We start from the raw sequence: 21,069 nt of genomic DNA, 5'->3' as shown, positions 1-21,069 counted from the left end.
ATACACTGTGGTATTCACATCATCAGTTTGCTGCTTCCTTTTCAATTTAGAAAAATTCAGTAATCTATTTTGAATCATAAGTGTATTCTTCAGTAGAGGTTTCACTGTTCAGTTGAAGATGCTGTCCTGCTTCAGTTTTCCTGGTTATTGTGCGTAATGCCAGGGGACAAACTGATTCTATGAAATATTGGAATTCACCAGGTGAATCTAACAGAGATGAAATCTAGCTGAGATGCTGGGCTAGAGTAAGAGTAAAATTCAGTTGGAAAATGGAATAAACTAAGAGATTATTACTTACCGGCTAATTCAAGGGGGCAATAATTTGTATATGTTGAAAGCAAAGTGCAAAAAAAGTTCTAGTAGTGGGAAGGAAACAGTGATTTGCTAGGAAACACCACAGTCCCTAAGTGTCATTGATTACATAAATATGGAAGTCAGTAACTTGATAAGCCAAGCCTTGATAGATGGATCAGGAGTCATGGAGAAGGGTCTGAGAGGTCCCTTACACACAATGAGGTGGTGTCCAATGTGAACAGGGTAGAGGGAACCAGTGGAAGGAAGCATATGATGTGGTAAAAACAGAAACTGGTTTGAATGGACCACTGTTTCCAGGTTAGCTGTAGAAAATATGGAAGTTGTGATGTGGAAAACTGCCACCAAAATATGCCTTGAAGAGGGTTAAGCAACTAAGATTATTTAAAAAAAAAAAAAAAAAAAAAAAAGAGGAGAAAAGAAAAAAGGTCATGCAATTACAGCTGTCTGCATCAGTGGAGAAACTGCACTGGTGAGGAACACAGTGAGAATTTTTGAGAGAAAAAACACTTGTAAACACTTGTATGTATTTCGGACCATTCAGAAAAATGAAGGGTGTATTTGTCTGGTTAGAATGGCACGTTGATTCAGTGCTGAAACATTTTTGGGCAGACTGCCAAAGAGTCGCTTATTTTTTGTCTTCTCAAGCCCAAGGTTTTCCTTCTTCAAACCACTGAAGAGGCTAGTGAAGGAAGGATGGATGTCCTGAGAGCAGGAGGAGATGGAAATGACAATAGGTGGTCTGAGATCTTAAATTTCAAGCAAGACTTTTCTTTACAGAATGTTTTAATAATGCTAAGTAGCTTCAGCCAGTGCTTGTCATAAGTACAATCACTAATTTAAAATTGGATTAGTTAATGATTTTGACTTGCATTGGACTCACTGTAAAAGGGGAAAATAGTTTTGCTGTTGGCTTCATCAGTTGGCTTCTCTGTTGAGATGCTATGTGTATTGTTGTGCAATATCAGAACAATTATCAACGTCCTATTTACTAGCCAACAGTTAGCACTGATGGAATAAATCTAGAATTATGTGCAAATAAGAAATACCTGTGCTGGGAAAGGAAGATTACAGTGCTTAATTGAACAGAAGAGTGATACACTGTTAACTGTCTTCAGACTAATAAACTTTCCCCAGGAACAAGGTGGAAGTTTTTCTCTAGCAATGGATGCTGATTTACTTTTTTTTTTTGTTATTGCCTTCCTTTTCTTCAGAGGAATACAAAACTGACAGTTCCACAGACCTTTATCACTAATTTGCTATTTTACTGTGAGCCACATGCTAGTACCTATAGAGAGTAGAATCAACACCTAGAAACTATTTCAACAGATATAGCTTGCCAGTGCTCTCTATATAATCATTGGGGATTCCAGCTTGATAGCTGTGGAAATTCACTTCTTCAAGGAGCACATAGTGGAAAGTTAAGAGGAAAAAACTCTAAAAAAGAAACGAACTGTCTATTCATGGCTCATAAAACAGCTAAGGATTAGACTATGCTCTAAGTAAATTGGCATTAATTCTCATTTCGTCAAATCAAAATACAAATTATTATTGTCTGGACTCCCATGCTGCTAAAAAGAACACTTAATGAGCAATAAAACTCCTTTCTTGTACCCTGTTCAGATACTGGCTTTGTTAGGCTTGTATGTTTTTGAACATTTGGAACTCCTCTAATGACAGACTATGTTTTACTTTTGTATAACAAATTAAAGAATGTACTTTCTTCTTTGACCATACCAAACAATAATTTCTCAACTCTTTAATTGGGGTATCTACTGGCATTTAACTTAATGATTCCTCCAAATTTCTTCTGTAGAAGAGCTGAATCTGGTTATTTGACTGATTTTGCCTAACTGCTACTGAAATAATACTTCTGCTTAAGAACTCCTTCAAGAGTTTTCCTTCACTGAAACAAAAATTGTTGGGTGGATATAGAGATCCTGACTTTTCATTTTCAGTAGTGCTCTGCCTTAAGCAGAATACTTCTGAGCTGGCAGAGTACCTTGAACAGTCTTGAAACTCTAAATCTCCCTTTTAGCACTAAGCCATGCCCAAGCAGATGCAGTTATTTGGGTATTTCATGTGTGTCCTCATATGCTCAGGAAATTAGTGGATTGAAAAAATGGTTTGCAGCTTTCCAACCACTGGAAAGTTTTGATAAATAGTTAGCCTGGTTTCCCTGTCAAAAGAGAAATTCAGCTACACTTTCTGTTATCTTAGGATGTATCAACAAAGCAGAAAAGATGAATAACTGCAGAATTAGTGAATTTCTGAGAATCTTCACAATGCCTCTTGCACAGAACAGTTCTGATTTTCTGATGTGTTCCGCCAGCTTTTCCCATTCATTCCACTGTAATGGTGGCCACCCATCTGCAAGCGCAGATGACAAGTCCTTTGATCAGTGTACTTGGGTGAGAATTAAATTTGTTCCCCATTCAGCATCGTGTATGAGTTCTGTCTCATAAACAAGACTCTAGTACTTGAAAACCATTTCAGTTTGTTCTAGCATTAACCAGATGCACATTTCCGAACTGCAAAAGTCACTGCTGTAGAAAAGAATGGACTTCTTTGTTTTGTTTGCAGCTGTAGGTAATACAGTGTGACCACCAAAACAGTTGGAGCTAGGATGGGCTATTCATTGTCAAATCCCCCTGCTGCCCATGAGGAAGCTGGAAAACCAAAAACTGTTTGAGCAGGTCCCTTAAGTGCTCTTTCAGAAACAGTTTATACTATACAGCTCTCTAGCTCTGTAGTTTGAAAGAAAACGGAGATATGCACCATGTCCCCGGTTCATTCTCTGCTGTGTAGCAGGATTCTTGCCTTTGATCTGAAAGATACACTGAAAAGGTTCGTTCTTCACGCTTTATTTGAAGGATAGAGCATTTTTGCCAGTTGTTTTGAAATATGAAGTCATTACTGTGTTTTTTCTATGCTCTTTTAGATGTGGATTTGCTTTCTGATGTTTGAGTAACATATTCGGACCTCTAGAAAGGGTGCAAAAAGGGAAGTGCAGATTTACATTTAGAAAGTTCTAACCTGACTCCCGTTAGGGACAGTGATAGCATGGACAAATGGATTGCCACCACCTACACGATCCGTGGTAACGTGATCATTGTGGAAGTCAGTCCTGAAGGAAGGTGCAGAAAGAATTCAGCAGCTCAGAGCTTTCTCCCTGCTGTTCTAGTGATCTCTGCAGTCCTCCTCCACGGCCCTGGCCTGTTCACCTCAGGCTTGGAAGAAGAAACGACAGCAGCTGATGTGCAGATAGGAAGTGCAGAACAGATTTGCAGACAGAACCGATTTGTGAGCAGAGTGGGAGGGGAGGAATTGCTTCTGGTTTGGGGAAGATTTAATTGCTGTGCCAGGGGAGGGACAGATGCTGGGGTGAAGAGATCCTTGCTGCTTTAAATACTAAGTAGATCATGACAATACTAAAATGACTGAGAGATACTTTTAGGTTAATATAGATGAGCAAATGGTCTTTTCTGACCCTAAAATCTGTGAACTGTAGATCACTAAATACGTATTTTAGGAAACAGAGAAATTAAAAGCTGGGGAGAAACACAGATCGTGTATCACAATCTGTTTCTTCATTACATTTTCTAGGCTCACTGTATGCTCACGGTATTAATTATTTATTAATCTCTGCAAAGGGCTAGAAATGTTCTGTAGTAGCTTTTGTAAAAGTAGTAAGAACTTAATGGTATCAAAATATGCTGTACCAAATCTGGTACTAAGTCTTGAGAGAGGGCAGTAAGAGCTTTGTTTGTTTCAGATAATTAAAAGTTTTCATTAAAGGTGTGAGAATGACTTGATTGCCTCACCATTTCTTGAATATAAGAAATGTGCTGATGCTCCATCGGTGTCAAGTTTTACATAAGGCTTGATGGAAGCTGCTGAGCTCAGTAAATGTAGCTTCATGCTGATTTAAATAATGAGTAATACTCATTAGCAAAATAGGCTATGTTAATTCAGATGAGATGAAATTCGGAACCATTATTTTTGGTCATTATTGAATACTGAGAATAGATATTGCCCATGAACAGATCCATTTAACAATATGCACAGTTCGGAAATGTCTGCAGTCAAAATACGGAATCCTCACAAAACTGCTAGAAAACAAGTCATAGCTGAGAGTCAAAATTGATGAACTGGAAAAATCTTTGATGTTTTTTTTGTTGTTGTTTTTAATCAACACATCACATGAAAATAACTATATTCCAAGCAGAGGCCAAGTGGAGTATTGGAGACATTTCTGCTTCCTTTGCAAACATACCCAGATTGAGAGAAGTCAGCCTTGCTGGGCTGTCCCTCTTTGTTACGAGTAACATGTAGCAGAGAAAAACAGCTCATTAAAGGTTATCAATATGCTTGATAAAATTTTCTCTGGTACACAATAAGAGATATTTTGGGCTGTTCTTGTCAATTTTAGCCATGTATTTGTGCTTCCAAGTGACGATTCCTAATAGGTTTATGTGTAATAACTCGTGGTGCTGCAGATAAGATATTGTGCCTCTGCTCTGAGAGTATTATGGGAATAATATGTAATTTGGAAAATAAAAATCTTTAATACCAGTTTCACCAGAGAAGAGATCAGAATCTATAAAGAGATCTGTCTTAACTCCCATTTATTAACAGGGTGTTTGGAAGTTATAATGCTATTGGGAGAATAATATTAACCTGTAATGAAAAAGATTTCTATCTGCAAAGGATATCTTGACATTGTTCAGCTTGTGCTCTTCCCAAGAACCTTCCTCATATTGCTTTGAATCATTAGTAGCAACTGTACTTTAAAAGTTGTTTTTGAGTACTGTATAGTCCCTTTTGTCCAAATCCACCTGTGTTAGTTTTGCTCTCTCTAATTTGCTGTAAATAATAGGCAGAGATTAGCAAAGGTAAGCTATTTCTTTTGGGTCATCATTTGCAAAACAAATCACAAAACTATATCCTAGATAAAGAGGCATTGAGGGAATTGTCAAGCTAATTTTTTTCCAAGCTTTAACTTTTCAGCACAATGCCACATATGAATGTGTGCCTGATGAATAAAATGGGTACTGTTCATTTGTGCATTACAGAGGCCACATTGCTGGCAATGACAGAGTCCCATATCCTAAAAGAGGCTGCTGTGAAAATACCTGAGTTTAGCATTGGCAATATGCTCCTAAATACTGACCTAATTAAAATCCTATCCGGTTTCCAGCTTGCCTATCAGTGATAGCAAAAAGCTTTTATGTTTAGATGAATGTCTGCATGCTTGGGAATGGCAGCATGTTTGGCTAAAGGTAGAATATGTTAAAGTCACCTGATAGTTTTTCTGCTTCCTTTGAAACAGCATATGCGAGAGGCTGCTGAACGGCGGCAACAGCTGGAGTTGGAGCATGAGCAAGCCTTGGCTGTTCTCAACGCCAAACAGCAGGAAATTGAACTCCTGCAGAAGGTAAGTGGAGAACGGGAAAGTCAGGTGAAATAGCAAATTGCATCGACAAAGCACGGGCCATCAAACAGATCTCCTGGTATAAAGGTACTTAAACCACAGCTGCCAAATTGGTTCCTGTTCTGGATTGTTCTGCATGATTGCTGATGCAGTTGTAACAAGTGGATGTTTACTGTTGGATTTACATGACTGTACTAATTGATTTATAAATGTTCATGCCAGTGAAGATTAACCTGACCAGTATATGTAAGTCCTTGTATTTTCCAATAGGGAGTGAAATGATACAAATACATGTATTTTCTTTGTATTTACATTACTTCTCTCTATATTGGGCTCAGGAATATCTTTGCATTCCTTAAATGCCAGGAAGGAATCCGGTCTTAATTTCATGATAATCAAAATAAGGGGTATCCGCCATTTCCTTGTCAGTTTGCTGGAATAGTTAATCATTCTCACTGACTTATTAATGTTCTGTTAGGATTTCTTTGGCTTCATCTTCCAGACAATGGTGATTCTTACTACCTTTCTCCACTAAATTAGATTAAAGTTAATTCTTGTCAAGGTATTTACACATCACAGTTGATCTTCTTTTTCATAAATTAAACAGTTTAAGTACCTAATTTCCCAGCTCATTCTCTAATTCACAGATCACTTTGAGACTTCTTTTTTTTTCACACTGCAACTTCTCAGTATCCGTTATAATATAAAAAACACAGTATTGAGTTTCAGTCTTACCAAAGTCACTGCAGTTGTCTCAACACTAATGTTAATTTTTCCAATTGCTTCACGAGATCAAAAATATAGAAATAATAATGCTAATGATAATTTGATAGAGAATTGGCATGAAGGGACATTCTCAGCAGAATAAAAAGATGTATCTAAATATAGTTTGCTTGGAATAGAAAGCTTCACTTCAACAAATGAAATCTTCCAGTTAATTTTCTTTTAGCCTTTTGCAATTAATCTGTTTAAGCATATTTCAAAATGCCATTTCTAGTTATATTCAGCTTTTATTATTTGAACTTCCACATAAATTTTGGACTTAATTTTCTTGGCAAAACAAAGAAATCAAAGAAAGGTACAGCTTTTCTTGCTAGATTTTGTTACAGTCTTCTAATAAATCCCCATTACATGGGTCTTTTTGTTACAGATTGGCAACAGGGGACCAATCTCTGTAATACTGTTTTCTCCAGTCATTTTTGCTAAGCTATAGCATTATAAACTTCAAGCACAAACGAGATTGTATTGTATTTCGTATTTTACTCAATGCGACTAGCTCAGCATCTGTAACCAGTGATTAAATTCTGGTTCAGTGGGCTTGAAGTAGCACGGAATACAAATCATTTATGTTAAAAATTATTATCTAATAATCATTTATCACTAAGTTCGACTAGAATTTTTGCTTAGAATAGCTATACTAAAACCACCATAACAATTCATCTATGCAGTACTTAGTAGAAGCATTTAAGAAATAATTCATCCTTCTTACTGGTTTCAGTCATTAGCCTGAAATGTTCCTCCTAGGGCTTTGCATAGACACTCATTTTCACCCTGAAACGTCTAATTTTTTATGTTATTAAATTGCTATTGTGTCTTTTTTAATTATTATTGCCTCTCAGGATAAGTATCTGTGACAAATAAGTATTCTACCTATCACATCTCTTGACAAAATCTGCATGTGATATTAGTTCCAGATACCACTCAAAAAGAAAAAGCATGTTTTTATATATATTTTGATTTTCAGCCCTTCCAAGCTCACTTTCTTTTCCATCGTGATGTGTTGCAATCCCAGTTTGGTTGAGATGTGTAGTTGCTTCTGTAATGCTATTACTAATGGTATAGAATAAGAATGAAGATTAGTACACTGTATGGGTAGAAGAGGGAAAGTATGCAAAACACTGAAAGGTTTCGGGGGGATGTCTGTATTGTGCACTGTTCTAACGTGTAGAGAGATACCCAAGCTACCTGTAGTTCTCCAGGCATGGCACAGACTAATTTGTCCTGCTTTTACCTCTAGGCTGCTGGTATCCAACACATCTCCTTATCAACATAATGATGCAGTGTATATTGTCAGAAAAACAAATAAATCTGTTTCCTAAGTAACTATAGTACTTTGCTTCCATCATTAAACAGGAGTTGCTGGCTCAGGTTCCATACACAGCTGACCTCTAAATGTACCTAGTACATGTGTGTTAAATTCTTTCTTCCTCTTTTTTATTAGAGTCATCTAATTACTTGAAAAAGTACCATGAAATGAAAGTAGTAACTCCAGGCAGTAACAGGATGACATTTCACAGCATATCTTGTTTCTGTTGTAAAGTTCCTGATGAACCACAGAAACACGCACTTTAAAAGAAAGCAAGTTACTGGTACAATCTGATGTATTTGCTGTCACATTTTGATATTATAAATAAAAGTTCATTGTGTTTTTAATATATGAACAGACTGATCAGATTTTCAGCCTAAAGGAAGGATGAATAATATAATATTGTTCATCAAGGTTTTTTGTTGATAGGGAATCAGATGGTCTTTTTCTCCAAGAAAGCCTTAATACAAGACAGTTTGATGTAGAAAGAGAGATAGCTATTGATGCAGGTTTTCTAATCATTTATCGAGAATTCATGTGCTGGGTAGATTTTATTAAACTTGTAGTGATGGATAACACAAGGCTTTCTATTACCTGTCATCCTATGTTTGCTAATGCTTATGGAGCCAATATTTTATCAGGTGCTAGCAATAAAACTTACGACTGCAGTACAGGAAGAAATATGACTGTGCTTGCAGGACTGAAGGAGGCTTTATTACCATGCATGACAGTGAAGTATAGTTTGGGTATATGTTTTTGGTTGTGACTTTATGGCCTGACCCACCTTCCATTGCAACCAATAACGGAGTAGGGTTGACCTCATAGATGAGGAAAATGAAGTTAACATAGCTGTGTGAGTGTCCATCGTGGGAGTATCTGGCCTGTTAAATTAGAAAGTGTGGGGTGTTGCTCTCTGCTAAATTGGAGGGGTTTAAGACTTTTCTCTGATGAGGAATGTGCAGAATGTGGTCTTTGGGCTACAGTAATAAGAAGCCAAGAGGCAAAGTCAGTGCATCACACTGCTATCAGCCTGATACAGTGGTTAATAAAAGTTTTGCTTCTCTTGGCAAGCTTCGATAAAGAAGATGGTGAAAACTTAAATGGAAATGAAGTGAGGATAACAAAAAGTTTTGTTATCCTGTTTTGTTTCTAAGGTTTAGACTTTTCCTAACCAAAATTTGATAACTGAATTTCTGAGCTACAGAAAATACACTTTCCTGCTCTTATTGATTCCCTCTTTTCTTCATTCAGTCAGTAAATTGGACGCTAAATGTTGCGCTCCTTTTTACAGACAGCCTGTCTTGTCGTTGCCTTGAATGTTTTGTGAGGTATTTGCTTAGATGATAAATACTGTTGCTGCATGTAAAGAATTAGCTTAATTTTTGTGTTTCTTTCTCCCAGGTGGTACAGGAGGTTTCTACACAATGAACCTCCTGCAATGTCGAATAACAAGCTAATTTTTCAGTTTTAATTTAGAGGGTTTCAGAGATACTTCTGATGTGTTCTTGCAATGTGTTGAGCATGCACATCTTAGTCCAACAAAATACTGATGCTATTAATCTTCACTGAAATTCAATCTCCAAAAAATAAGCAGTTATTTCAGTGGCTTGGAACCAAAGTGCTACAGTAATATTGATGGAACCATCCCTTCAAGAGTCTAATTGGCTTTGGATTTGAGTAAACAGTATCCTACTTTATGTGGTTAGAGCATACTATATGTAGCATCATTAATTGACTCTCCTTCTCCTCTCCTTCTCCTCTCCTTCTCCTCTCCTCTCCTCTTTTTGTTATAAAAACAAGGCTCAGGTTGAAGCTAAGAAGGAACATGAAGGAGCAGTTCAATTGCTAGAGGTAAGAAGATATCCTTTGTGTTACTTTTGCTTGTGGAGGTTCCATTCTGAATGTGATAACTTTACAGTATCATCACTTTTGAAGGTTTCAAGTAATATGTAGACAAATAGGTGGGGTTTTTTGTGGTTTTTTTTCCTGTTCTGAGGTATTGCATCCTTTAAAGATTATAATTCAGTTAGGAGTGCATTAAACTGAGCTGTTGGACATAATGTGTGTATCTCGGTTTCTCTTTGCATAGAATGGAAATTTTGGTGCCAATTTTTGTAAAATACTGTGAAATATATAAAAAGGAAGTGATTACTTGTGAGAATTATTATCGTTTAGCCTGGAAATATAGCTGCAAATACCAATAAATTACCTAAAGTTACTAATTAAATGGAACTAAGTAAATGCTAAATAAATTTAGCAACATGCTAAACAGCCAAAATTTTTAAACCTAACGAAAGAATTTGGATACTTTGAAAAAAACTTTAAAGGGTGTGGTAGGGAGAGAACACTTCATTCTTTTTATTGGAAAACTAGATCTTTTCAAGGTGTCTGAACTGGGCATTTGAAAATCAAGGGTACCAGAAACATACTCAAATTTTAAATTAGAAACACAGAATAATTCTGTTTGGAAGGGACCTCTGGCTATCTGGTCCAACTCCCTGCTCAAAGAAAGGCCCTCTCCAAAATTACTGTAGGCTGGTAAAGGCTTTGCCCGGTCCATTTTTAAATATCTCTGGGAATGGAGATATGGCAGCCTCCGTGGAAAGCCTCTTTAAGTTTTTAAGCACTTTAATTGTGAAGAATAATATTCTTGTATCCTGTCAGAATTTTTGCCTGGATGCTATCCATGTCCATTGCCTCTAATCCTATCGCTGTGTATCACCAGCAGGGGTCTTAGTGTTTCCCATTACTGTTGCAATATGTTTTTAGAATTTGCCAGTGACTGTTGGATTTAGTAAGTAAACACTGTTAAATTAAGTTTTGAGGGATGATTCAAATGGTCTGATTTAATTTTTAAGGCTCTAAATACCTGCACATACTGACATCATCCATAAAGGCAACATTATCCATAAAGATAAACCAAAAAATATTAGTATTTTCATTAGCAAGTGCTCATAGCACAGGGTATTACCTGTAAATTCATTAGTAGTTGTGTTTATGGACTTTGTATCACATTTCAAGCCTTCCTTCAAGTGATTAATCCATAAAAAAAAAAAAATCTAGTAATTTAGTCTTCTGTGCCTAAGGATACAGACTTGTTTGTGTCTTGTATAGAAGTGACATGAAGAATAGGAGAAAATTCTTACTCTCCCATTCAAAAAACATGAGCTTTGCTGTTCAGTTTTAGTTGGAATAGGGCAAGGTTTGCAAAGCCTCTTTGTCTTAGGCTGCAGTGAAATTTTTAGAGATTTTAAACTGCGACTCTTATAATAATGGAACCTTTATAATGGATGCATACAGTTATGGTTAAATTACATATGAAAACACAAAAAATCAAACGGAGAATTGAAATAAATTAATGTTCAAATATCTGTCTGATGCTGACAAAACCTTTTATTCCCTTTGCTGTCTGCTGTTTAGGAATGCAGACTGACCCACAATGTTGTGTAAGATACAACAAATGACACCATGTACCAGAAATTAGAATTCCTGTAAGAAGGTTCCTAAAGGAAGCAATTCCTCATCAGTTTTTCAAAACCAGTCTCAACAGATTCTTTAAGTTCCAATAATATTGTTTGATGTACTTGAGTAAGGTACAGTGTCAGAAAATACAGATGCACAAGTAAATAGAATGCTAACTGCACCCAGATTTCCTTTTGTTCTTTTTTGTTCTTCATTTTTTCACATAAAATAGGTTTTCACTGATAAATACCAAACTAGTTTTTCTGCCTGAGGAAAAGAAAAGGCATTTAATGGTTATTAAGTCTTAACATACCATAGATATCATAAAGAACATGCGATACCATAGATTGATTATAGCAAGTGCATCGTCAACACTTCACTTAGACATCTGTTTTGAGCAGAAGGTAATTTCTACCTTCTCACGGTAGTTCTTCTGTCTGTGTACTTACTGGTCATGCATTGATGGAAGGTATTTTTTCTGGTTCATTGATCATCTTTAAAAAAAAAATTTAAAAAAAATTGTTTATATCTATAAAACTTAATATTCCGAAATGTTTTACTCATGCTTTCATTATCATCATACATATTGTTTGTTTTGCCTTTAAGAACATAAGATTAAATTATTATTTAATGCCTGGTGGAAAGTATGTGATGCAGGAAAACATAAGTAGAAACAAAGCAGGCAAGTGATTATTTACCCCCCTCAAGCTAATAAAAATTCCTATCTCCCTGCGACCTCTGATTTGCATAACCCCATCAAAGTTTCCTAAGCTTTTGCTTTTTATTGCCATAAGCCCATTAATTTTTAGCATTTTATTTAATCTGCCTTTTGCAATTTAAGACCAGCAGTGGTATTGATTTCTGAAACATTCTATAGTGTCGTTTGCGTTAATGCATGTTTTTACACGTGTTAACTGTTCTAATATATTTTGCTTTGAAATGTAAAAAAAGTGTTCAAAACTGTTTTTATTTCTTTGTTTATTTCACACCTCTTTGTTTACTGTGTCTTGTTTGGAATTTATTGCTTTGCACTTCATCCAGAACACCTTGGACAGCATGCAGGTATTTTAGGGCATAAATTCTCCTTTCTCTGTCCCGAATCCTGCACTTTTCCTTTTAACATGAGTACGATAGTCCTGCCTAACCTTGCATGGGATGTGTGCTAGAACCATTGTTATGCAAGCATGCTTGGCATTTATTGGCCTAGTACCAAATCACCAAAATCAGAATTTTCCTCTACAAGAGATTAATCTTCAAATATAGCATGATTTAATAAGAACTCAGATACTGGTTTTGAAAGTGAATTTCTTGTGAGCATGCTCAATAAGAATGGTTTGGTTGTTTATTCAAGATTGTAGCTTTCTGACTGTGTGGATTTTGTCTGAATTCAGATTGTTTCTTTGTTAATACGACAGTAATTTTATGTGATATTTTCACCTGAGGTTAGTTTATTGAGCCACCTACTGATAGGCGTTGCTGCTACGTAAACAATTAAACTACAAAATGGTATGTCCACAGCAGAATTTGTGTGTGAATTACTGGTCTGAATTCAAGCCTGTCCACCTGGAAAGTTGCTCGTCATGTTACCTGTCTTGTGCAAACAGTATCTGTTTGGATGAAGTCTACTTAATTTTCAATTTAAGAAGCTACTTATCTTCTAGAAAGAGCACTATGTATTGCATGAGAAACGTGGCAAGTCCTAAGTGAAATACATTCAGTATGGTCTGCAGTAGAGAATGTCTTTTCATACAACCACTGCTATAGGCAGATCCGGTTTTAGGGAGATCTGGTAGACTTGGCACTTTTGTGCCATGATTCTTAGGATAGACTGTATGGGCAGAACCATGATACAGAATAAAAATTCAGTACTTCTGAGAGTGTAAGCATATGCCTCTCTCTTCTGTGACATACACGAATATGTAGATTTTCTACAGTGAGGTGAGTCTGGCTGGCTAACGATGAACCAAGCCCCTGCCTGAAGTCAAGAAACAAAGATGGATGTGAGGATGCCTCCTGTTAGTACTAGCGTGGATCTCATGGCAATTTTTTCTTTACATAGTGCCAGCTTTGTTCTCACTTCTTACTTACAACATTGATTAAAAAAAGAAAGCAGTAAAGGCATTTTTCTTCCAGGCTTTGTACTGTTGTGAGAGAACAACTTGAAAATGAAGATTTTATGTACTCAAAAGAAAAGTTAAAGATGACATATCCTGAAATGAAAATAAGTTTTTAATTAATAAATAATAATAACATATTAAAATTAATTTCTTTTTTTTCCAAAAATATTTTTTAAGGCAGCCTTAGGATCTTGTTGGGTTCTGGATGATGATGTTTTTATTTTTTATTTTATGCTAGAGTTTCCATAACTGCATGTGGAAAGGTCAGTATATATTCTTAGAGAGCTGAAGAACTTAAACTTTCCATTGGAAAGAAGGGATCTAAAAACCCAGTCCACTTTACTACTTTGTTTGTTTAATGTTCTTTTAAAGTTGTACGTAGATGCCTTATACATGCAGCAAAGTAGGAAAGACTCACATTTTGGTTGCTCAAAACCACAGTGAAAATATGAAAGGCAAAAAAACAAAAATCAAAGCATATAATGTTTGTGTAAAACTCCTACAATGTCTCTGTGGCTTACTGTTTTCTGTTTCATAATCAGACAGATAGATACCCTGAGAATTCTTTAACAGAACTAAACTGATTTGTGTTTTATGAATAAAAAGAAATTATATCCTCAAAATTCACTGTACCTTTAAATGTATATTTGTTACCAAAAAAAAGGAACAGAGTACCACTTCCTATAGTAGGAAATTTGGATTTTTGTGTTCTTTTGGGTAGTATGAGTGAGTTGTTTATATTTAGCTGTGCTAAAATCTTTGCATAAGTGGTATGTAATGTATGTCATGTTGTTGATATGTAATATGTGCGATTTTTCTTACATGAACTGAGAACATTTTTCTCTTTCAAGAAAAAGAAACCTTTAGTACAGTTGAATGAATCTAATTGATACCCAGACTTCCTTTGTTAGTACAGTTGTTTAACTAGGCATATACTATTAAAGGGGTTTTTAGGAAGGAAAGTGATGTTTGTTCATCATAAAGCATCAGATTAGGATATAATGCATCAGCTTCTCATATAAGGAACCTGTTACTGCCTCTGCTACTTCTGCTTGCATGCCCTTCGTCATTCCTTTCAGCCAGGGAACACTTCCATCACCTCATCCATTTTTTCACATCAGGAATTCATAAACTGTATGTAGGCAAATTTCGCAACTCAGCACAGAAGCTTATCTTTTAAGGTCTGTTTTGTTAAAGGCTGATGCCTCAAAATTAGAACACAAATGTTTGCCAACAATGACATTTTGGTACTTCTTACAAGCTTACAAACAATCTCTTGGATGGTGTCTGGATTACCTCTGTGTGGTTTGGCATCTATAGTGAGGAGCGTTATTTTTGAGAGGGAATTCAGCCAGTTGCTAGGCCCACATTCTGCATGAAACACTTGGGGGGGGGAGGTTGTTGTTGTTGTTTTTTTTTTTTAATACATAAATGTTGATCTAGTATTTCAGGAGACTGCAACTTACTAGCAGAGGATGGGCAAACCTCAGAAATACACCTGAGGTTTAGGAAAAGTTGGAAAAGCACACAAAAGTGACATTCAGATATGTGTAGAAGTCACAAAGCTGTAGGATCTGTTTGCAGGTGTTCTTGGCAGTGATTTTTTTAGCACTGCCAAAAAGTATGATGAGGAATTTCCCCTTTGGAAATGAGGGATGAAAGGAGTACTTACCTCAATATTACAGGGCTACTAAAAGGTTTCGTCCTAAATATGGGTGAGAACTTAGAGGGAGAAGAGTGCGGTTGTGGGCCTGTTTATCCCAGTTGGCCTATCCTGGCTTCCTGGTACTTAGAAAAATCTGACGCAGTCACAGCTTGCTCTGATCTCAGTCAGATGTCTGTGTTATGTCTTGCTTGTGCAGGCCAAGGTCCGAGAGCTAGAGGAGAAATGCCGGACACAGAGCGAACAATTTAACCTCTTGTCCAGGGAACTGGAGAAGTTTCGACAGCAAGCAGGGAAGATTGATCTCCTGAGCAGTAACTCGGTGGCATCCTCAGATATCCCTGGTTCTCCCGGTAAATCTCTATCCCAGTTAATGAATGGAATAGCCACTTCTATAGGCAAAGGTAAGGACCAGCATTTGATTTGTAGGTATCTGTTCTGCCCTGTAGATTTTAAGATGCAACTCAATGATGTACATAGAGTTTGACTGTACAGGTGGAGGATAGAATTCACTTCTGTTCCTGTTTTGTCGCTTCTTTGAATGTCAGACCCTTCACTGAAGTTGTTACAATTTTATTCAGGTACTGCTGTGAGCAGAATTCTCTCTAATTGTTGTTGGGTGTTGTGATGAGAAACCTCTTCAGTGTTAAAATGATGTATTCCTTATGTATCTAAGAAGAAGACAGAGGGTCTGCATATACAGGCTTTGTTGTAAAACCTTCAGTGTTTCAGGGACAGGAGTTGGTCTGCTGTCTTGTCAAAGTAGCAGTTCATGGGGAAAGAAAGCACAGAGACCCCCACACTACATTAGCCATTCCATAAAAGAAACTTGTATATAGAGCTGGGTAGAAAATGGGAAAACTGAATGGAATATTTTGACAAACATGGAAATGTTTTTAGTTTAGTTGCATTTGTTCAACAGAAAATATGCACTTCTCCGTAAAAACTTGAAAGGCATGCATTATAAAACAACTTCCATTGGAAGCAAACACTGTCTACAAAAACACAAATTCTGTCACAGAGTGATTTTGGTTGGAAAGGAGTTCCATGGGATATATTTTTACAGAACTGAATAGGGATAATATCTACAGTTGCTTACCGAACTCTGCAAAGGTGTGTTTAAATTTTTAACTGTGTTTAAAATTGTATTTGAACAGGGAACTGACAGGTGTTTTAGAAATAGAAAAGGCATGACAAAAATAGTGTTGATTTGAGTTTTAAAAGAAATGGAGAATGTAAAGTAAAAATTAAAAAAATATTATATCTGTATTGGTGTTCTTACACTTATAGTGCCTAGTATCTTCAACACAGTAGGTCTTTTTTCAAGATTTGTGTTGAACTTTCGCCAGGTCATCTCCTATTGCCAGAGGCAACTGCTCCGCCTAAGTACACAACCTTGTTAACAATTCATTATTCATAAGAAAATTTCAAAGATAAGGCAAGAGGTTACCTGAGGACACTTGAAAGTAACTTGCATGTAAATTGCATGTTAGATTGTGTATTATAACTATGTTGTTATCAAGGCTGAGGATTGTGCTCAGTATCACCCATGCTGGAATGACGTTAACTATTTGTTCTGCAAAGGAACACTTGTCAGGTAATTTCCGTTACTTACAAATTCCCCCAAAGTTGTAAGTATGAAGAGGAACTGGAAAAATGAAATAGTCTGGACTTTTTTTATTTCATCTTCCTAAGTTTCCAGAAAATTTCTGAGGCATAGGGCCTAGAAATCATAAATCATTTCCGTATCATTACAGGTGAGCAGTTATTTTCAGTGAAGGGTACTAAACTCAATGTGAAACCAAGTCGAAAGGAAGCAAGGTGACATCCTTCTTTCGTTTCACTTCAGTAACTTTGTGCTTTGTATGACTCGTGATTTTGAACAAAAAATTCGAGTTGTTTGCAGTCTTGCCCACTGTGGTGTATATTAGTTTATAAGCTTTTCTGGAGCTGCAAGACTCGCGTAAGTTGATACTAAAGTGCACTAAATGGAGAATTCAGGAGGAGTGACCTGATAGCTGTAAGAATTTAGTAGAAATTTCCTTAATATCAACAGGATTAAGTCCTCAGGTCTCTAAGTACAGGATTTTCAAAGTAACAATCAATTTTATAGGAAAGGTAATTAGGTATTGAAATGTCCTTTAGGCAGCCAGTGAAAGTCCAATCTGTATCTCCGGAATTGATCTAAATAGGCCCCAATCCTCAAATAAAAATCAATTAAAACTTTTTGAGGTCCTCAGTCAAATTCTCCAAACTAACTTCTATTCATTTTCAAAATACTAATGGCAACAGCTTTAAAAAAAAAAAAACCTTCAAAACATAACAAGCAGAAATCTTCCAAGAAATCCTTGGCTAGAAACACAGACAACACAGCAAGGTCTGTATTGAACTAACTTAAAGGCCTTGCTCTGTAAACCTTTTCTCATCACCTATTGATTTTTATGCAACTTAGAATTCAGGGGCTGCAGCACTAGTGTATAAACATCAGAAATCCTTGGACAATATTCATTCTCAGTATGAATGCACTGGTAACAATAAAGTAATGTTTGAGCAAGTGGGCAGGATTTCTAATTATTGAAATCAACCATTTCACAATAATGATGGTAATGCTACAGCGAGTTCTTCAAACCAGAAGTGTAATTATTTTTATTATGTGTGAGGAAAAAAGAACACAAGAGGGAACACAAGGACAGCTTTCAAAGCAAAGCAAATGATGGAAATGAAATCCGTTTATGACCAGCTGCTTTGCCTTAATTGGTGATGTTTGAATGTATCAGGAAATGAAATAAACCTAGCCAGAATAGATTAGAACGTAGAAAGTTCACTCTAAATGTATAATAATGTCACAATCAGATATAGAAACCTTAAGATTTATTATTCATCAGATAAAAGGCTCATTTAAATGGCCTTTCTAGATAATTTAGGTAGTCCATAATGAATCAGCAGTTCCAATAAATAAAATGGAGAGTCTAATTGTACTACAAGTATGGACAGCTTTAATTCTCCTGAAACATTTAAGTCTGGTGCTCTTCCTTGCCTCTTTCCTTGATAGGGTGTTCTTCAGACTTCCTTAAGAGATATTTGCCAGTCATGGGAAAATAAAGGCCAGTTTGAGCCTGTTTGGATTTTACAAGACTTTACAGACAAAAACCCTGTGGCTTTATAAGGTTCTTCTCCAGTATTTAGAGAAAAAAAAAAAGTGATGTTTCTAGAAGCTGCTGTGTGTTCTTATGAACTGACCTCTTTTATTTTTCATTCTTAACTCTTAGTTGTTTCCGGAGTGCAAATGTAAAAGGAAAGGTGCATTTTTTTTTTCCTTAGTTTCCAGTGAGATAACAAGTTTTAAAACAGACTTTATAGGTCTGATTCCTCCACGTTCCTTTGTTCAGGCCCTGGGACATCAGTAAAATTGCCTTGGATAAACAAGAGAACCTAGTTTGAAATCATTTCTTCTTTTAGAGATAAAGTTAGGCCAGTTTTTAAAATGCAGCCATTTTTGTCTGTACTCCTGTATTCACAATCCACAAAAGTAGACATCCTCTAGAGAAATGATCAGGAGATTGCAGAGATTCAGGCGGTTTCAGGAGGAATGTGCTTCATGCACAGTGAATCTCAATTTTGCTTTTTGCAAAGGCATTGCTTGATGATGCTTGTGTTTGGCGTTTTTTAATCCAACTGTGGCTCTACATACATAGAATCAGCATGAATTTACATATATTATTTAAGCATCTCATGACCTTTAAAAAAGACTCCTGTACAGAATATACAGAAACTAACTGATAACATTATGATACGGCTCACCCAAAAATCTCTTCTTTCTAATTTATTGCAGATATTAGAATACCTTGAAAATGCAGTATTTTTTAAGCTGCTTTAAGAAATAGATCACATGGTGGTCCCAGATAAAAGCAGTCCCACAGCATGGGAAAGAGCCTTAGAGGATCAGCTTCTGTTATTTCACACACGTTTTCATAGAGACAGGTTGATGGCACCCAGTGCAGATTTTATTGAGCAGAGAGATGCTACATTGCACAAATAGACAAATGAACAGAGATACAGAGGACACTGAAGGCGGCAGCAAGTCTAGTTAGGAAGACAGATCCATTTTCAGAGCTAGATTTGGGGCAGAAACTGTATTTCTACATACATTGATGGATATGGGTATCGACTTACTCTGATGGGAAGTGAGGTATCTGAGTAGGCTGTATCTAGTTATAAGCACCATCTGGAGCCATAGTTATGTCCAGTCACATGATGCAATTACAACTACCACGCAGTTTTCTCTCCTATGCATTAAGGACTCAAGGTAAATTTTATGTACCCTGTTTTACAAGTGGAAAAAATAAGACAGTTGACTATCTTCCAGCATCTTGATATTCCTGGAGTTCTTGATAATGTGTGTTCCTATCTTGCTTAGCATCCTGTATGTATGCAAAGCAAGGGCTATATTGTCCAAGAATCTTTCTCCACGTTTTGTATGTAATGCAACTAATTTAATAAGAGAGCCTGAAAAATCCAGGAGGTATGAGACCAAACAGCAGTTTCCTTTCAATGAATAATCACATTTGGACCAATTATTTATAGGCTTGGCGCTGACAGTCTGATACAGCAAGCACATTAACAGCAAACAGAAGGAGCTAAATTGGCTAAAGGTTTCTGAACAGGGATGGCTTTTCTGCTATATGTGTGAGAAAGGTTCCAAGAATAAAAAATGTGCCCTTTTCCAGCCTGAGGATTCCTGTAAGCAGGCTGGTTGTAATTAATCTTTTGTATGATGACTTGTATATTTCCCTGCTGTTAATGTGCTTAAGCTGTCCTGCTGTAAATTACAGTGATGCAGAGAAAATTAATCATGTTGGACTAAGGAGCACACCAGAAAAACCCTCTGATGATATGTTTTGGAGCTTATTCTCCCCTGCAATATGAATAAAGAGGTTCCACTGGAAATTCCTGGTGACGTGTGTCTGCAAAGCTTGCAATTCAGTAGCAAAACATTGCTGTCCGGACTTCTGGCAGAACTGCAGAGGAAATGCTGAACCTACACATATTCAGGGTCTGAAAAATTAGAGCATAGGCTCATTATGTTAATGAGAAAGAGAGACAGGAGAAGGCACTCTAGATATTTGATTGTGTCAGCAATGCCCTAGACTATCTGCTTTGCTATAACTTCTGCTGATGTTGCAAGTATAATTAGGCTCAGTTTACAATTTCCTGCTTGTTTTCATGTGGTTTGGGGACTAAACTAACAGAAAGGGGGAAAAATGTAGAAGTATTTTGTATTACACTTCATTAGTCTCTCTTGCAACCTTGATGACGTTGTTCTTTTTACTTGTCTCCCCTCACCATTAGGTCTGGTTTTCACTTGAGTCAGTTGGAGATAGGTGTTCAGCCTCTTGTAAGGCTGCCTCCTTAGGGCCTTTAAATGTGCAGTATGAAGTGACTTCTAATTTTCATTTTTAAGTGCTTGAAAAAAGCACAATAAAAATATTCAAAAAGCGTTTATGGATATTTTTCCTTTTTCATAGTCTACGTCTTCCAGTTTTTAGAAACTGGAGAGATGGCACTGTGATCGAATTATGTGTTTTAGTGCTGGTGTTAATGAGGAGCTCTTAAGAAATATGAATCTTGTAACTTAGAGCTGTGCAAAAAGCCAAACCACTTCCCTTCATTTCAAAATTAATATCCTGCTTACTAAATTATTAGCATTTCAGTTGCCTTCTTAGAAGATAAATGCACAACTTGATTCTACTTTTCAGTATATGGCAGAGTCCCTGAAAGGAATAGAAGGGTTACAACAGCAGCTTTTAAGTGCTGGGCATGTTAAACAGTATGCCAGATAACTTCTTTAAAGATATCAAGATGCTCAGAACAAAGGTGTACTTTTTTTTTTATTAAAGGAAACTTTAACTTTGATATTTTTTTTTTAATTAAAATACCTTCACTTTCTACATTCTGTACCATTACATATTGATGATTTGTGTAATTTACCAAAAGG

General features: G+C 36.4%; 1 protein-coding gene across 7 annotated transcripts in view; it reads left to right on the top strand.

Moving 5' to 3' along the window:
* Positions 1-21,069, top strand: part of RIMBP2 (RIMS binding protein 2) — a 160,390-nt gene that overhangs the window by 97,538 nt on the left and 41,783 nt on the right. For all 7 annotated transcript variants that reach the window (XM_063350926.1, XM_063350927.1, XM_063350923.1 and 4 more), the window contains 3 exons: positions 5,645-5,749; positions 9,633-9,683; positions 15,274-15,478. In XM_063350926.1, coding sequence (XP_063206996.1) covers positions 5,645-5,749; positions 9,633-9,683; positions 15,274-15,478 — 361 coding nt within the window. The remainder of the gene's footprint in view (positions 1-5,644; positions 5,750-9,632; positions 9,684-15,273; positions 15,479-21,069) is intronic.

This window comes from Chroicocephalus ridibundus, chromosome 13 (genome assembly GCF_963924245.1).
Source record: "Chroicocephalus ridibundus chromosome 13, bChrRid1.1, whole genome shotgun sequence".
Taxonomy (NCBI): Eukaryota; Metazoa; Chordata; class Aves; order Charadriiformes; family Laridae; genus Chroicocephalus; species Chroicocephalus ridibundus.
Note: the sequence above shows the minus strand (reverse complement) of the source record. Positions and strands in the feature narration are given on the sequence as shown.